Source organism: Lutjanus erythropterus, chromosome 20 (genome assembly GCF_056507025.1).
Source record: "Lutjanus erythropterus isolate fLutEry1 chromosome 20, fLutEry1.hap2, whole genome shotgun sequence".
In the NCBI taxonomy this organism is placed as follows: domain Eukaryota; kingdom Metazoa; phylum Chordata; class Actinopteri; order Lutjaniformes; family Lutjanidae; genus Lutjanus; species Lutjanus erythropterus.
The window spans coordinates 27,841,167-27,857,506 of NC_139336.1; the positions used below are offsets into that span (position 1 = coordinate 27,841,167).

The 16,340-nt window shown below is 40.7% G+C and overlaps 1 protein-coding gene across 3 annotated transcripts in view; it reads right to left on the reverse strand.

The window, feature by feature from the left end:
* The window catches only part of arhgap24 (Rho GTPase activating protein 24), a 103,319-nt gene that overhangs the window by 35,431 nt on the left and 51,548 nt on the right, over positions 1-16,340 (reverse strand). The window contains exon 1 of one of the 3 annotated variants that reach the window (XM_084745324.1): positions 8,897-9,352. The exons of the other annotated variants lie outside the window; for them this stretch is intronic. Coding sequence (XP_084601450.1) covers positions 8,897-8,918 — 22 coding nt within the window. The 5' untranslated portion in view covers positions 8,919-9,352. Of the gene's footprint in view, positions 1-8,896; positions 9,353-16,340 lie in introns of those variants that run through there. 3 annotated transcript variants of the gene reach the window in all.

Genomic DNA, 16,340 nt, shown 5'->3' on the forward strand with positions numbered 1-16,340 from the left:
ATCTAATTAAATACGAACCATCATCATGGTTTTCATTATGAAAACAAGCAAACATGACTTATTTTAAACCATGTTTGCTGGGAAATCTGCTTATATGCATGTTTCTTTGGAAACTAAATTTATTGATTTGATTAAATTATTCGACTCATTTCAAGTCAAAAGACTTAAAGGTAGAAAAAGTTCTGAAGTGTTATAGACATTTTAAGTTCAGTCAACTTGAATAAAACACGCAACCAAACAACAGAATAATCTCTTAACATTTCACCTGGTTTTAAAGGTTTTAAAGCCAAAAACTGATGACTGTAAATAAAAATCACAAATGACATTTATGGAAGCTCTCAGCCATCGGTACGAAACCACAAACATTCTGTTCAACCTATTTATTTCAGGGGTGACTTGCAGTATAACGTGAGATTAATTCTAGACTAATTCCAAACATCTTTAAAGCATGCATGACAACACTTTGAGGTTTGTTAAAATACCAAAATCCTTACGAGTGAACCATTTAGACCACTGACAGCTCCAGCGACTACCGACTGGCGGGGGATTAATATCCCATTAAAATGTTAGGAGTGTTGAGTTTTGGTGAGCGCTGGCAGCTGTTGTCACTTGAACGCTTGCATGCAATGCTGTGAGGCTGAAGCGTTACATCAGTGATACAGGCAGAATGATACTTCAGAGGAGGCTTCTGGAAAGGTGCAGCACATGCAGATCCAAGAGGAAAATCTCGAGCGGCTCCACAGCTGAGCTCTTTAAAGTCAACTTGACACTAGTTTTTAATGCGCTTTTAGTCCGGTAGCATCCCCATATTGTCAGATAATTTATGTTTCATGTACAGCCAGATGCACTTAAAGCAAACAGATATACATTATATGCTGGGCTGCAATATATCTGACAGAATGAGTGTTTGTATTTTCATCTCTATGCTGCGTGTGTGTGTTGTAACATGCACGTGATGTTGTGTGTCTGTGTGAAACATGTAGGCATCCTTACGGCTATGTAAACATATCTCACTGTGACAAATCACCAATTCGACAAGTCTCATGGCCAAGAGACTGTAAATCTGTATGCTGTGCATGCCAGGAATTCACACTCTGTGTGCACTCTGAGACCCAAAACAAATGATCTCCCGCCATGTTAGCCTGATATCCAAATTTGTTTCAATTTAGATACAGGATGTTGTCAGTGCTAAGCCTCACAGAGCCTGTTTACACCAGGTATTAACATGCTTCCTGGGTGATCGGATCACAAGTGGACAGCTCTGAGACAAATTGAAGCTGCATTGAGGTCCGATGGCTCAGACCACGTTTGGAGGCGGTCTGGGCCGCATGTGACCACATTCCTTTAGCAGTGTGTACGCGTATGTGTCTTAGTCCACACTGAAGAATCGCCCACTCAATTGACGTCCTGTAAGTTCATCATGTGATTCACTGAAATGCAAATGACATTTTTGGGCTCTTCTACCTGCCAAAATAAGCGGCGAATGTTTGGTTTGTTAACACACGATTAATTGGTTTGAGCAAGTCCAAATTCTTTGATTCCAGCTTCTTAAATGTGATTATTATTCTGCTATATTACTCCTTTATTACAGTAAACTGAATATCCTTGGGTTGGAGGCAAACAAGACATCTGAGGACATTATCTTGGGTCTTGGGAAACACTGGTGGATATTTTTAACCATTTTCTGACATTTTATAGACAAGACAACTACTCGATTTATAATCAACAGATTAATAAACGATGAAAATAAAAGTTGGTTGCACCCCTGAACGCAATATCCCCAAACTCCCTTTGAAAAACGAACAGTTTTGAGAGTTGTTGAGTGAAGAGAAACTTAACAAACTTTGTAAAAGACTGTCTACAACAAATTCTTAATTTTTTGAGCCATTTTGTAAATTCGGCAAATGTTACACATTAAGTTTTTTCTTTCGTTGTGTAAAAAACATTTTCTGTTCATCCTAGCGTGTTGATTAGTCAGCCAAAAACAGCACCTTTTGCAAACGTGTTTATTTGCATATAGAGCAGGGAAGTGAAATGGCCACGGCGAATTATTCATCTTTTGTGCCGTCTTGTAAATCTGGACATTTATTCCTTGTCAAAAACATTGCTGGCAAGAGCAGGCAGGAGAGACACTCCGTGGTGTGTTGGGACGTGGGACTTTCTCATTAACGTCTTTCTTCATCATCATCTGTAAACATCCAATTTCCACACAGTCAAAAAAAGTAAATGTGTGTCCTACTTATGTCTCTCCTGCTGGGCTGCTGACAGCGCAGGTGAAACATGAGCCTCATTGTGGGCTGATATAGAAATTCACTGCGGCACTGAACTAAAACAAGGAAAGAATAGTCAATTTTTTGTATTGAAAGGTCAAATGAACAGTAATGGACATCCAACTGACACTTGCATATAGTGTGGGGAAGTGAGATATGATCACAAGTGGAACAAGTATGAACAGTTTAATGGAGAAAAGCCTGAGATTTAAGTAGATTTTTTTTCTGCAGGATAACATGTCATGCACCTCAATCCAGTCGACATCTTTGCTAACAAATGTTTGCGATGTCACGGCCTCCATCTTAATTGCTAAGATAAAGAAAAGATAAAACATCCAGTAACAATCATGTTGGAAGGAAAAGACACAGACAAACATCCTGGCTTTTTAGAGAAGGGAGTGAACCTCCCTTTATCCACACCAGAGATTGAAACAAGGAGTGGACTTGACAAAATACCTGTTGCTCTGCTCACTAATACCTTCTAATATCACCTTTCAGCGCTTATGAGGGCTTCAGGGCAGATGCACACCTGCACTCCCCGCAGCTGAAATTGGTAGGTTGAGTCAGCCTGGCCTTTAGGAAAGCCCTTTGAACTCTCCAGACGGGGTTATAGAAACCTGACTTCTGCTTTATTGTGTGAACTGGAGGCAGAGCAACTTAGTCAGTCTTTCCCCATGAGAACCAAAGGAATAAAACATGAAACGGAAATAGCTCGAGTCTGGACTTTGGCGTGTGAGCTCTGGATATGTTGTGGGTTAGGAAGATCTTCAACCAGACAGACGCGAAGAAAAGAAAAATCCTGACGGCTGGATCTTAAGAAAAATGCCTCCCATGATTTCCATTCACATGAAATAATTTCATTATAAAATGAATTCACTCTGGTCATGTGTCATGGACGCATTAATCAACATTTTCATTTGCTAAATTGCTTCAGGAGATTGAAGGGCCTGTCAGAGAGGTGAATATTATTATGATAGAAACTAGAGATAAATCTGACATTCATCAATCATCACCCTGCATGAGCCACTTCATATTTCCACTTAGTGACTGATGAGGTGGAACACAGATGAATGCCACCATTTTGGTGCAAAAATAGTGAAAATGTTCCTATAGACGAAGCATCTGTGCCTTTGTGTAATAACTCATCAATCTGTGTACAAATAACACAATTTTACTTTAGTGCATGCGCCAAAAATCCAATTTTACCTGCAGGTCATGCGCAAAAACTTCCCATTAACTGCTGTATAGAGCGGTCGACCTTTATTGTCTTTCATAATCAGGTGATCTTTGCGGTCATGGTAACAAAAATTAAACATAACTGATGCTATAAAACGGTGGTTTCATGTCATGATTGACAGCTGAGCCCAGCTCGGGGTTGAGTCAAGGGGGTGTGTAGGCGGGAAGTCAAACGTGTGCGGCCTCGGTCTTGATCAATCTGGCTCCAATGACATTGCAAGTGCAAGGTGGCAACACTCATATCCGGGATATTTTGGCTTCATTTTTGTACAGTTGTAGGAAGTAATGATGCGTCATCCATCTTTATCCATGATTCAAATTAGAGAAAACTGTAGTTCATTTAAGGCAGTGGAGCGTTTCCTGCTAGTTGTTGCTAGCTTGTTAGTTACTATAACATCCGTCAAACTCAACAAAACATATTGTGAACAAAACTTTAGCATTACCTTGTTCATTATTTTTTGATTTCTGTCAGTCATGTTGATTTTAATCTGCAATCGTGGTTGTTGAAAGTGAAGATAACTCCCATGATGCCACTCTACTTCACAATGTCTTCAAATTATGTCTTTTACATGCTGTGCGTTTAAAACTTTAAATAATGTTGACTTTTTGTACCACACTGGACAAAAACCCTGGATTTCTGTGTTAAAGTCCATGTTTGACAGTTTTTTAATGGTGCATCGCCTGCAGCACAATTGAAATTTTGTCCAATTTGTGTTATTTGTACGCGCAATGAACAGAGCGGTCTGAATAAACTAATGCTTGTGTCTGTCTGTGCCAGTTATTTTCGTAGACGTGTGTTCCCGTGATGGGCGAACTCAGAAGGCATTCACCATAAAACTTCCTGTTGACTCACTGCCCAATTATTTGGACAGCCAATGGACAGCGCCCATCAGCTTCGGCAAGATAAGCGTGTTTTCATTTTGGCCATCGCAGCAGTCCTGTCTGCGTTGCCGCTCCACATCCTCGTTGTTTTCTCTGACAAAGCTGGCCAAAGCGCTGCTGGCCGGAGAGGGACGCAGTGCAGGGGGAGTGCAGGCGAGCCGGGTCAAAGAAAAAGATTGGTGGTGATCTAAGTGCAGAGACAGAGAAATGCTGACCAGGAGGTTGGCTCTTTGTGTGTTTGAGAGTGCATCGCTGAACTTTTGCTGATGTTGTTCGCTCAGTTCTCTTTAGGTTCAAACCTGCTATAAATAAAGCTTTCATTAACTACAGTCAGTAGTACCTCACATACAAGTAATGTTTTTTTAGTGATCAGCATATAAGATTAAGGGGGATTTATTGGCAGAATATATACAAAATTATATTCATAAATATGTTTTCATTGGTGTATAATCACTGAACATCAGAGCAGTTGTGTTTTCATTACCTTAGAATGAGATGGTTATATCTACAGAGGGCACTTTCACATTTTTTTTGCCAGTTTTGCTGCCACCATAGGTTCTCCTGCACATCCTACAATCCAATTAAAATTATTCTGATTAGAGATTCCAACTTCATTGTTTACATGGAAGCTAAATAATATAATGCAGTAAGATGTGTGTTTACATACGTCAAAGCATTTAATCAAAATAGAACTTTTTTGACACATGCAATGTGGTTCCATCCACTAATCTGCTGGAAACACAAATGCAATTTATTACTCTTACTTACTCTTACTCTTTGTGACTCATAAAAGATCTTAAGGTGTGTTGTCACATTATACATTCGAAGATGCACAGGTACCTATAAAGTGACAGACTTTTTTAAAGGACTTTTGTTTGTTCTGTTCAATGGGGAACCTGCTATATGTGCAACAACTTTGGTGAATTAAAAAAATGTGCTTGTATTTTCATTTAAAATATTTTTTTTTAATATAGATTGCACAAAAGAAAATATGATTCTTATTTACATATTTCAGCCATGAGCGGTCATACTGACCACAGAGAAATTGCCACTATTATATTGTTCCTTTTTGCACAGTTGGAGAAGCATCTTGGTTGCTCAGCAAATATCACTGTCTCTGTCAATAAAACGTCACAAGTGGCCTCGAATTGCACTTTCCCAACATTAAAATATAAATTCAATTAAAACTCAATTAAATATAAAGTAGGGGAGACCAGGGACGGTTGTAACTTTTTGTCTCAGCACCTAAAACTCAGTGAATGTTTTGTGTTTAAGCTCTCAAATTTTGAAACAAAGCACCCCTACTTATTACAAACAGCAGTTTCCAACTTTTTTTGGATTAATTTTTGTGCTTGTTTTCCGCCTTTTCCCACAGGCTATGATTATTTATTTGTGATGGTTTTAGGTGGATTTTTTTTTATTATTAATGTTAAAATAAGATGTTTATAATCTTATAAAATACATTTAACTGTTTCTCACTTTTTCTCAAGTAATTCCAGATTAATCTAACATTTGAATTGGATCGTTGACGGTTATTATCCTACAGAAAAATACTGCTGTGAATATATGGAATCACTACAGTTTAGTGCACATATTGGCATGCATATTGATAAATATATAAATAAATTTGATTTCACTTTTGAAAAGAAAAACTAATAGAATGACTGCATTAATCTGTAAGTCTGGAACTTAACATAAGAAAATATTTCTGAAGTCTAGCTAAAAAGTGGCAACAACAGGCAGACTGATTATAAAAGTTAGCATAAAATCAGGTTAAGTGTTTACATGGTTATTAGGCATTAAGTTTTTGCTGCCCCCTGTATTCAGTATTTGCTGCCTCACAAGCAAGTCATGGGAGAGATGTGTTGAACTCAACCAGCAGATTTTACAGAATAAAACAAACTGGCATTCAAATCATTTGCTTTGCTAGACAATGAGGTTCACAGACACCTCGTCTGGTTGTTTCACTAGTTTTGATGTGCTTCATATCGTCACATAGACTGGATTTACGCAGAGAGTCCACAGTGATCCATCCAGGATGCGACAGCTAAAGTCAGGCTTTAATAAGAGGAGAGACGAGCAGATGCAGAGGGGATTTGGCTTATGACTGTGGTCATGTAAAATATTATGAACTGTTTTCAACATCTCAAACATATAAAACACCGCTCTTCTCTTTCCTCCTCACCACCACCAGCAGTTCTTGAAATCTCATTTCTACACATACAGTATTTCTTCTGTCCAATTTCTCTCCCATCTGTTGCTTCAGATTTTTGCATGAGAACAGCTTCACTGGGATGGATTTACAGGCAGGCTGGGAGCCATGAATTCAGGAGTCTGTTCTGTTATCTGCCTCAAGCAGCCAAGCAAAGTGAAATTTGACCCAGCTATGAGAATGCTTTTCTGCTAAGAATGATTTTCCTTCCTCTGGCAAGATTTTTTAAAGCTATGTATCAAGTACAACCACACCTGGGTGGCATTTAAACTACATATGTGGTTTCAAAGCTTATGTTCTTATACAAGTTATTCAAATGGCTCCGATGGTTAAATCCTTTTCACACCATTTCCCTGGTACTTATTTGTGTATGTAGGAACTGCTAAACATCGTATTTAGTCTTCCTTTTCTTTAACTTAAATATGTGATGTTTCCTTATTCATTAATATGTCATTATCAGTGCACTGAAACACAAAGATGGAACATTTTCTGTTGCAGAGTCTCTCTGCACTCTGCTGTTGAGTCACCTGTGTGGCTGACAATGGCTTTTCATTTCAGCAAATAGCGTGCAATCACATTAACCAAATGGTTACTGGCATTTCCAACGCAATAGGAGGTGAAATAACTTCACTAGCACAAAATAAGATGCTCCATAGGTTCTATATTTCCTAAATTTACACTCACTGGAATATTGGAGTAGTGTTAAAGGGGACCTCCACTGATTTCACACGTCAGAGTCTCTGCACGCATTTTAAGCTGTGCTGCTGCTTCTGGGGAAAATATATATGAATTTATAAAGCCTTTGTGGCTCCAGGGAGCTTTGTTAAATCTGATAAATTGACTCAGCTGATGTCACTCGAGGTGGAGCTGAAGACTGCAAGTTTGAAAATGAAAAAAAAAAAAAATCTGGAGGTGTGAAGTAAGAAAGACGTAAGGCTTAGCTTGAGGCTAACATCTCAAGGCTACATTAGCCACAACTTGCATAACATACCCACATCTCTTCACAGAAATGCTGGTGGTTGAGTTGCATCATGGGAAATGTAGATTCCAGATTTTGAAGACAGGAAGATGTGCACCAGCGCCAGAGCAAGGTGAGCAGGCAACAGAATCAGGCTCAGCTGAGCGTAACATTAGCTGCACAACAAACTGAGTGAATGAGCTAAGAGCAGCTAGTGATTACAGGTAGCAGCAGTTAGCTACTTTCAAAACAAGTAAAGCTATCTGTCCGTCAGGAAAAAGGGGGAAATCTAGAAAACATTTTCTCTGCAAAACATGATCAGATTGAAACAAAATCAATGAATAAAGTTACAAAGTTGTCTTTTTGTAGAGTAAACACTTCGCTCCAGAGATGCTCATGCTCTTTGTGTTGTGTCTAGAAAGGAATCCCAGACCTGTGAAAGATCATTTTAACTCAAACTATGATCTTTCTCTAACCCTACATGTTTTCTGTCCCTAAACCTTTCCAGATCCACAGCAATGTCACATTAAAACATCATTATCTTGCAAGGTGTGTAAGGTTTTCAGACTCAAAAAGAGAGAGTTTTACAAATCAAAGGTTCCCTTCCAGACATGACCTGCTCCTGCAAAGGTCCACATGTTTGCAGGTACTCTTGAATCAGTGGCACACTCTTAAGGCTCTTTACTTTGTGCTCCAGCATCTGTCTGTCTGCATCTGCATGTGTCGCTGATCTGAAGTAAATGAAACTGCAGCATGTCGAACATGTTATGCATTGAAAATTAACATGAATGGCATGTTTAGCATGAAGGAGAATCTTCATAAAGCTTCAAAAGATTTACATCAGCACGAAGAGCTTCTATGAAAAGACATCACTGCGTTGAGAATCAAAAACATTTTGTCAGAAGTAACTCCATTATCCATACAGAGCTTGTTTGTAGATGTTGGTTGAGAGGACAAATAAAAAGGAAGCTGTGACAATGTCGCCACAACAGCAGGAAAATCAGGAATGTAAGCATCATAAACCGCTTATCCGAGATCACAGCTGCAATAAACATAAGCTCTGAACTGTAACTTGTAAAACACTCATCTGCTGACATGATGAATGGACCATGCATGGAAAAGACACAACAGAGAGCACTTTGCAACTCATCTGCAAGCTTTGTGTCTGAAGTTTAAGACAAGTAAAGCTGCGTAAGAAATCCTTCCTGTCCTTCCCCTCAGTCGTAACTGAAACTAAAGCCAGTGCAAAGTCTAATAATATCACTGCTATCGTAATGAAAAGGTCCAAACCAGATGCAAACATTTTAGTGTTCATTACTGTTCTGTAAAGAGACAGACCTGGGTTGGAGTTAAGATCCATGGGGCGCAGAGGAAGATGTGCCCCTGTCTCAGCTGGAGGTTGAGGGAGCAAAAGCCACGCTGTCGCTGCTGACCGCCGGCCCCCTGGTGCCACCTCTTCATCTGTTCTTGTTCTGTGCCACAGGTAGATTTATCCTTCTGTTTCTGCTAAAACACTCGCCACAACTCTCAGTTTTCTGCCCCTCCTTCCTTCGCTTCTTGCCTTCCTCCACCTCATATAACTTTCGCCTAAAACTTCATCTTGTGAAGTCAACGGCAGGTCAATGTGACACAGCAGTCAGCAGCACTTAGAGGCAGGGTCAGGCTACGGCCGGTCTCTCAGGAAGCCTTTCCTCTACATCTGACAAAGGAGCTGAAAGAGCAGAGGAAGCATGTTTCTAAGAAAGAAGTGAGAAGAGAGAGCGGCCGAATGAAACCGAGTGAGACAGCGAAGCCGAAGGCAAGATGGTGTGTCTGCTTGTCTGTGAAGGAAGTGAGAGGGGTGGGGTGGGAGCCGGTGGAGGGGGGGGAGGGGGTGTATCGTAAATCAGGCAGCCCTCCCCAAAGTGGGGACCTGTAAATCTGGAGAACGAAGAGTGGGCACCGGGCCAAATGACTCATCCACAGCGCTCTATAAATACAGCCGCGCGGGGTCGACAAGGCTGCTGCTACTGGTGGCCAAGAAGCCCTGTAACACGGGGGTTTCTCCCTACAGGAGGAAGGTCTTTAATAGCCTCCTTATCGTTTTTCAATCTCAGCAAGACTTAAAGGCGAACCACACATCATTGGCTTCCATCAAATGGCCCTTTGAACCTGGGCTCAGAGGGTGATTAAATTAAAAACTGATACTACCTGTTGGATGTGGGGGGGAAAAAAAGGCGACGTCTAAATATTTATCCAGACAGAAATCGGTTTACATACCACTAGTCTGAATGTTCAAGTCAAGTCTCTCCATCAGACAAACACGCTGTAGTAGCAGGAGACGCTTCGCCCTCTCTGAGACCTGGCCAACCTGATACATGCGAGAGCAGGGGTTGCGGACGGGGGTGAGAGTGCAAGGCCGATGGATGAGATTGCCGTGTGACATGTCAAATACCAATCCCCTCAATAGGGCTGTTATATAAGCATCTGAGCTTCCTGTCCTGCCCCCCCCCCCCCACCTCTTTGGCCTGAGACTCAGCCTGTTTGCAGGCCGCGGTGCATTTCCTCCAGAGGATCCCACGGCCACAGACCCATAACAACACACAAGACACGAGAAAAAAGGAAAGAGAAGGTCTGGAATTCTCTCAGCAGAGGATGGATGAGAATGAGGCGGATATTTCAAACAACATCTACCACATACTAAAGATATGCAGCTTATTGTTTGGACATGCTGGATTCCACAGTCTCCTGCTTTCTGTCACGTACCTTTTTGAATCAGCAGTGTTTTGAAAAATGCAACACCTCCTCACACGAGAGTCTGTGTCTGGTTATGATGTGAAGAGTGTGTGCATGGATCAAATAACAACACATCCTCATATCTAAATGATGGAATATTTATCAAAACACCATATGAGTACCAGCAACAGGCGGACTGGACCTTCGTAGTACGAGACCATCATCGTCACGTGGGAAACGTCGTGTGACAGTTGCAGTTCGGTTAGGTTTAGGCACAAAAACTACTTGGTTAGGTTTAGGAACAGGTCATGGTTTGGTTTAGGTAAGTTAAATACGCTATATTAATGCAGAAATGTAAGTTAAAGGACCAGTGTGTAGGATTCAGTGGCATCTAGTGTTGGTGAAGTTGTTGACTGCAACTGAATACTGCTCCTCTTTAGCGTGTGGGATAGGGTGAAATCCCAGGAAGCAGAATTCCTGGAAATACCCAAACTAATTACCATTTTCCAGGAAATATGATAATGGAAAAAACTTTTTAAAAACATTTAGAACACCTGGGAATATATTTAGAAAATATGTAAGCCTGATGTATTTTCTTAAAAAGTATTCAAAAGCTGTGTACATGTTGGAGCAAAATCGTTAATGAATTATTTAATAAACACAAAGCAGCATGAATTCAAACTGTGAGTTCAAACTTCCTTTGTTAAGGAAGAGGACTAAGGAAGCAGGCTAAGTGGCTAAATAGTTTCTTTTCTGTCTGCCTTTATGATCGTGAGTCTGCACAGGGTCTTTTATTTTGAAAATTATTCTCCCCCTTCCTTTTCTGTGTCTGACTTTTAGCCTGTTCGATCTGCTCTGTGCTAATTGATGCGGAATCTGTCGAAAATAGACCCGGCGTGTATTTGGAGCGGAGCGGAGAGGAGAGCTGCTTCTGGGACACGCTGAAGTGCTTCTGGTGGAATCACAAGCATCGTGTAGAACAGCTGCAGGCACCTCCAGCTGACGTGGTGCAGCCTGGTGGAATTTGCCTGTTATTAAGTACGTTAACAACACAATTTCAGCCACCAGCTTTGTATGGAAATACTTAAGAATAAGCAATGAAAATGCAAAGTGTGCGCTCTGTTAACGAAGATCAAAAAGCGGTTCGCTGCATCATGTGGAATCTTAAAATTCCAAGTGAAAACTCAAATAGCACAAGAAAACTGGATTCACACTTTATTTATAGTATGAAATACTTGCGGAGATGGCGGCATATGACAGACTTACAATCAGCAGTAGCCTATAGCGATCTAAGGCTATCTGAGAGCAAAACTGAAGAAAGACAGTCTCCCAAAGAACTTATCAGAAATCTCACACCAAGTGAGTGAGAGCTTTTTGACAGTTGTGCTTTTTAACACTGAATGATCACTGACTTTATTAGGCCAACTATATCTCACTTTGCAGCATGCACAATGCAAGACTCCTACTGGAGTTGCACCTGTCACCTCTGAACATGAACAGAATGAATCTGTCTCTGCTTAAAGGCAGAAAATGCAACATTTTCTTAAAAACAAAAAAAAAATCTATAGACTCAGAAACATAATCCTTTTCCATCATCACTTATGATTCACTAGAAGTGTGTGATGGTGGAAATATCTCACATTATTTTGCTGCACTTGAGATGCTTTCCATCCCAAATTGTCAGTATTTGATGTCCCTTAAATGAGACACAACAATAAACTTGCTTTCTGGTGCATTTACGAATATCCCGGACAAATCATGCTGATTCTACCTTTAAAGCTTCAACCTATAAAGGGTTTTCTCTAACGAAAAATGTAGTGATTCTTATTTTCAGGTAATTATACAATGATGAACACATACTTATGAGTGCTATGTTTCATTACTGCTGTATTCTGCCAATAAACCCTGCTAACTCTTGCAGGTCTGGGTATGAATTTGTTGCTCTCCATACTAGGTCATTTCACTTCCTCCTTTGCTCCCATTATAAATACCACAGCCACTAGCAGTCGCCGCCTAACAGACACACAGATGACCAATGAGGTCATTTTTCTGGCGTGCATAGGCTGTCAAATAAATGTGTGTAAAAAGACAAAGTTGTGTTTTGTTGTGCCATTTGTTGTCCTTCACAGCTCAGACACAAAACCATTTACCACCACAAGCTGCTACTTTATCATCTTTTCATGATATGACAGCTTTGTTTGGAGCTGGTGGAGGATGCATCATTAAGAGAAACACCTCTCCACAATATAAAAAGTGTAGCAGGCAACATTGCATGTCCACTCATCCTACACATTATCCTCTCGTGTTGTTATTGCAGCTGCCTTTTCTCATTTAGTGCTTGATCAATCACTGTTTCATGAAAAATGGGCTCCATCATTCACTGTGCAGTCTGAGCCATTATGTGAGCTCCTACAGGCTCTCGTCCCATCACTAAAATACACAAACTGCACAATAAATTGTTACAGAGAGACATAAGGGGACTGTAACCACTGATCAGACTGCCAACATATGAAACTATCAATCATGTTCATGTGCTGCTGCAAAGCTGTACTTAAAAAAAAAACACTTAAAAAACAAACTGTTAAAGATTCCATGCACTCAAACATTTGTTTCTCTTCTGTTTATGTTTAACATGTCTGACTTTGACTATACTGACTTGTATCTGTGCACAGTTTGTCACTAGATTTCTGTACGCTTCCCTATTAGATGTGTCAGCCACTGCCAGTTACAATCTATTAAGCTAACATATAAAAGATGCTAGCTACACTTAGCATTGACTGAGGGTAAAACATGTATGATTGAATCTTTACAGTGTTTCCACTAATGCTAACACTAGTTATTATGATCACACTGCTCTTTCACTGGTCAACACTGGTTAACAGCAGCGGCGGGCGGGGCTCAAGGCCCGATCCTGAATTTCTCAATGAGCAAACTTGCCAACATTTAAGTTTCAAAATACAGGATTATTTTTGCGGGGGCGGGCAGGAGGGTATCTACAGATGCCTTACAAGATACTGGGGAGTTTCTCAGGAGAAACAACAAAACGAGAGAGCGCTGGGAAATAGCCATGAGATCCGTGACCTGAGACGAAAAGCACTCTCTTCAGGTTTTTGGGGTTGTTTTTGGCAACCTCTCCTTTGATTTAATTTGAAAGTTTGTATGCATGTGCTACAGTAAGGCCAGACTGCACCTTTTAAAAAATATTTCAATATTTTTAGAAATTATTTGCTTTCTTGCCAAGATGATTGACAGCACTCTTGTACTCGTCCGCTCTCACTATTAGCCGCTCAGCTTAGGTTAGCATAAAGACTGGCAGCAGTGGGAACCAGGCCTGTCCGAGGTTAACAGGCTTGGAAGCTTGTTAGCAGCAGCGACTTCCTTGATTTCTTGGGTCTTAGCAGGTTGCCTGACAACTTTGATTACGACAAGACTTTATGTCATATTGCCCGTTCAAGAGGTCAGTCTTTCAGCTAACCGGCTGCCAGCTCTATCTTAAATTTTAACAGATGGAAGTTATATCAATCTTTTCATCTAACTCTTGGCAACAAAGTAAATAAGAGTATCTCCCAAAATGGTGAAACTTTAATTCATTTTAACAAACAAGAAAGAAGTTTTTAGCCTCACCCTTAAAAGCATAAACCCCCCAAAAAAGCTGCTCCCTCCTTAGGGTCACATTTTCCTCCCTCAGCAGTCCTCTTTTCTCAGCAACCACTGCTCCTAACTCAGAGATGTTAGCCATCACACTCAACATGTTCCACTGCACATTGGAAATAACAGTCTGATAACTGTAAAACGACACTTTTTCCACAAACGGCAGACTTCACCTTGCTATCGCTGAACAAAACACTCTCCAGACCCTCTGCCTTAATGAGCAGTCTGTGTAAATCCCAGACAGAAGGGAGGCATCCTTGTCAGAGTGTCCAATGCTCGCTCTAACAAACCTGATCATGATAAGAATCTCTAAGTGCAATGACTGAACAGCCTGCTGCTGCATCTCTAGGTGTTCAGACTCCCACAGCGCCTCCTGCAAGTTACCTTGGGAAACCTGGTCAAGTGACCTTTCCCTAATCCACAAAGCCACATGCTGTCAGTCTTTAGCAGACTCCTGACCTTCCAGGGATCTGCAAGAGGGGCAAAAAGATGTTGCCTCTGCTTAGAAAACCAGCAGGAGTTTGCATTGTTACTTTTAAATCCATTTGACAGTCAGCCAGTTTCCTTTCCAGCACCTTGTCACAGGCTTTCAGAGGAAGGGAGTTTGAGTTGTCTACGATTTGTTTGAGCACAAAATACCCCAAAATATTCTGCTTCCTGCATCTGCCAATACAGCGCCGGGGCCGCTCCTCAGTTCTACATGACACCGAAGACTCTTTTCAATCACAGAACCCCAACATTATTCAGATAGGTATCTTCCATGCCCACTGCCTTAACACTGATGAGTTTTCTAACTATCTCAGCAACCTCTGCCAAGGACATTTTCTCAGACTCCAGACTTTTCCGCCCTTTACTCTGGAATAAAGGATGTGTCCTCTGGGCTTTCTCTCTCAAACTGCTTCTTACACCTGCCAACTGTTTCCCCAGTCACTATGAGCATTTCCATGCCTCTGCAATCACACACTAAGCAACGTCCTGCCTCCGCCTTCTGGCACACTGAATAGTTTTCCAGAACTCGATAAGGAATATGTAAAAATCATTTTCCACTGCTTCTATTATCAGCTCCCAACCCAAGCTTCGGCTTTGGCAACTACGCGGCAGCTGCCTTGCTGGCAATACTGTAAATAACTGTAAGGAGTACCAACTGGGTTCAGAGATAGCACTGGTCTTAACTGGTATCAGCCAGCAAGACTTTGAGCTGCCATCACCAGCTTTTCACCACAACGCCAATTAGCTGCTTCCATGACAGAGATATTTTAACAGGAAGGACGGTTATAGACAGTTGGCACCTAGCTCTGTCTTTGTTTTCAAATTGAATAAATTGCTTTCAGAAATTAGAGTGAAGTGTGGATTTATTTTGCAGTACACGCCGTTGGCCAGTTATGTTGATTGCTACATTGAATTTCATTATAAAGCAGTGTCAAAGGATCCAGATCTTTGCAATGACAGAATTTTATCAAGGTCTGTGTAACTATGGAGATAAGATATTTAAACCAAGACCAAGAGTCTACAGTCATTATAATGGCTCTGTCGCTAGATTTCCATCCAAATCTACCACAATGTTTGAGAAAACTGGCAAAAGAAAATTAATGCTTGTTTCCATCCGCTACTGTTTTATGATTATTAAGAGCTGGTTCACTGAGATAAGCAGTAGATGGAGCCAGTTCTCCACTTGGGCGTGGTTGCAGAAGAAGAGGGTACAACAGGATGTAATTTAATGAGCGCCAGTCAAACTGCAAATGAGAAGAAAAACACAGCAAAAATGTGACATTGCTGTTTGTTTCATGTATTAATTTGATGAACGTCACAGTCACTGATCTGATGTTTCAGTCTCCTGCTATTTTTTAGTCACATTCTTTATTTGCAAAGCCTGTTTCCTTTGCACTTTGTAGCATTTTGCTTTGCTTTGCACTTTGCTACCTCAGATATTTCAAGATTAATTTCTATTTTTTTAGGTTTCCTTGCACCCAAATTAAAAATGCACATGGAAACAGGCGGACACAAGTTTGTGGGACTGAATTGTTGCAGCAGCTGTGCTTTGAGCTAAATGCTAACACCATCATGCTAACATGATAACACTGACAACACTAATATGCTGAAGTTTAGCAACTATCATGTTGATCATGTACACCATCATAGTTTAGTGTGTTAGCATGCTAACATTTGCTAATTATTTTAAAAGTACAGCTGAGGGTGATGGGAATATTTTGCAGATATTTGATCATCAACCAAAGAGATGGACTAATTTTTACTTTGGACCTGATGGCGGCGCTAGAAGAAAAGTTCAAAGATCATCAGAATTCACAAACAATCATGAAAGGGACATGTGTGAACCAAAAGTTGTCTATAGTTGTCGAAACCTTTCACTCAAACCACAAACAGCAACTTCAAGGTGGAGCTTCACTCTCATTCATCA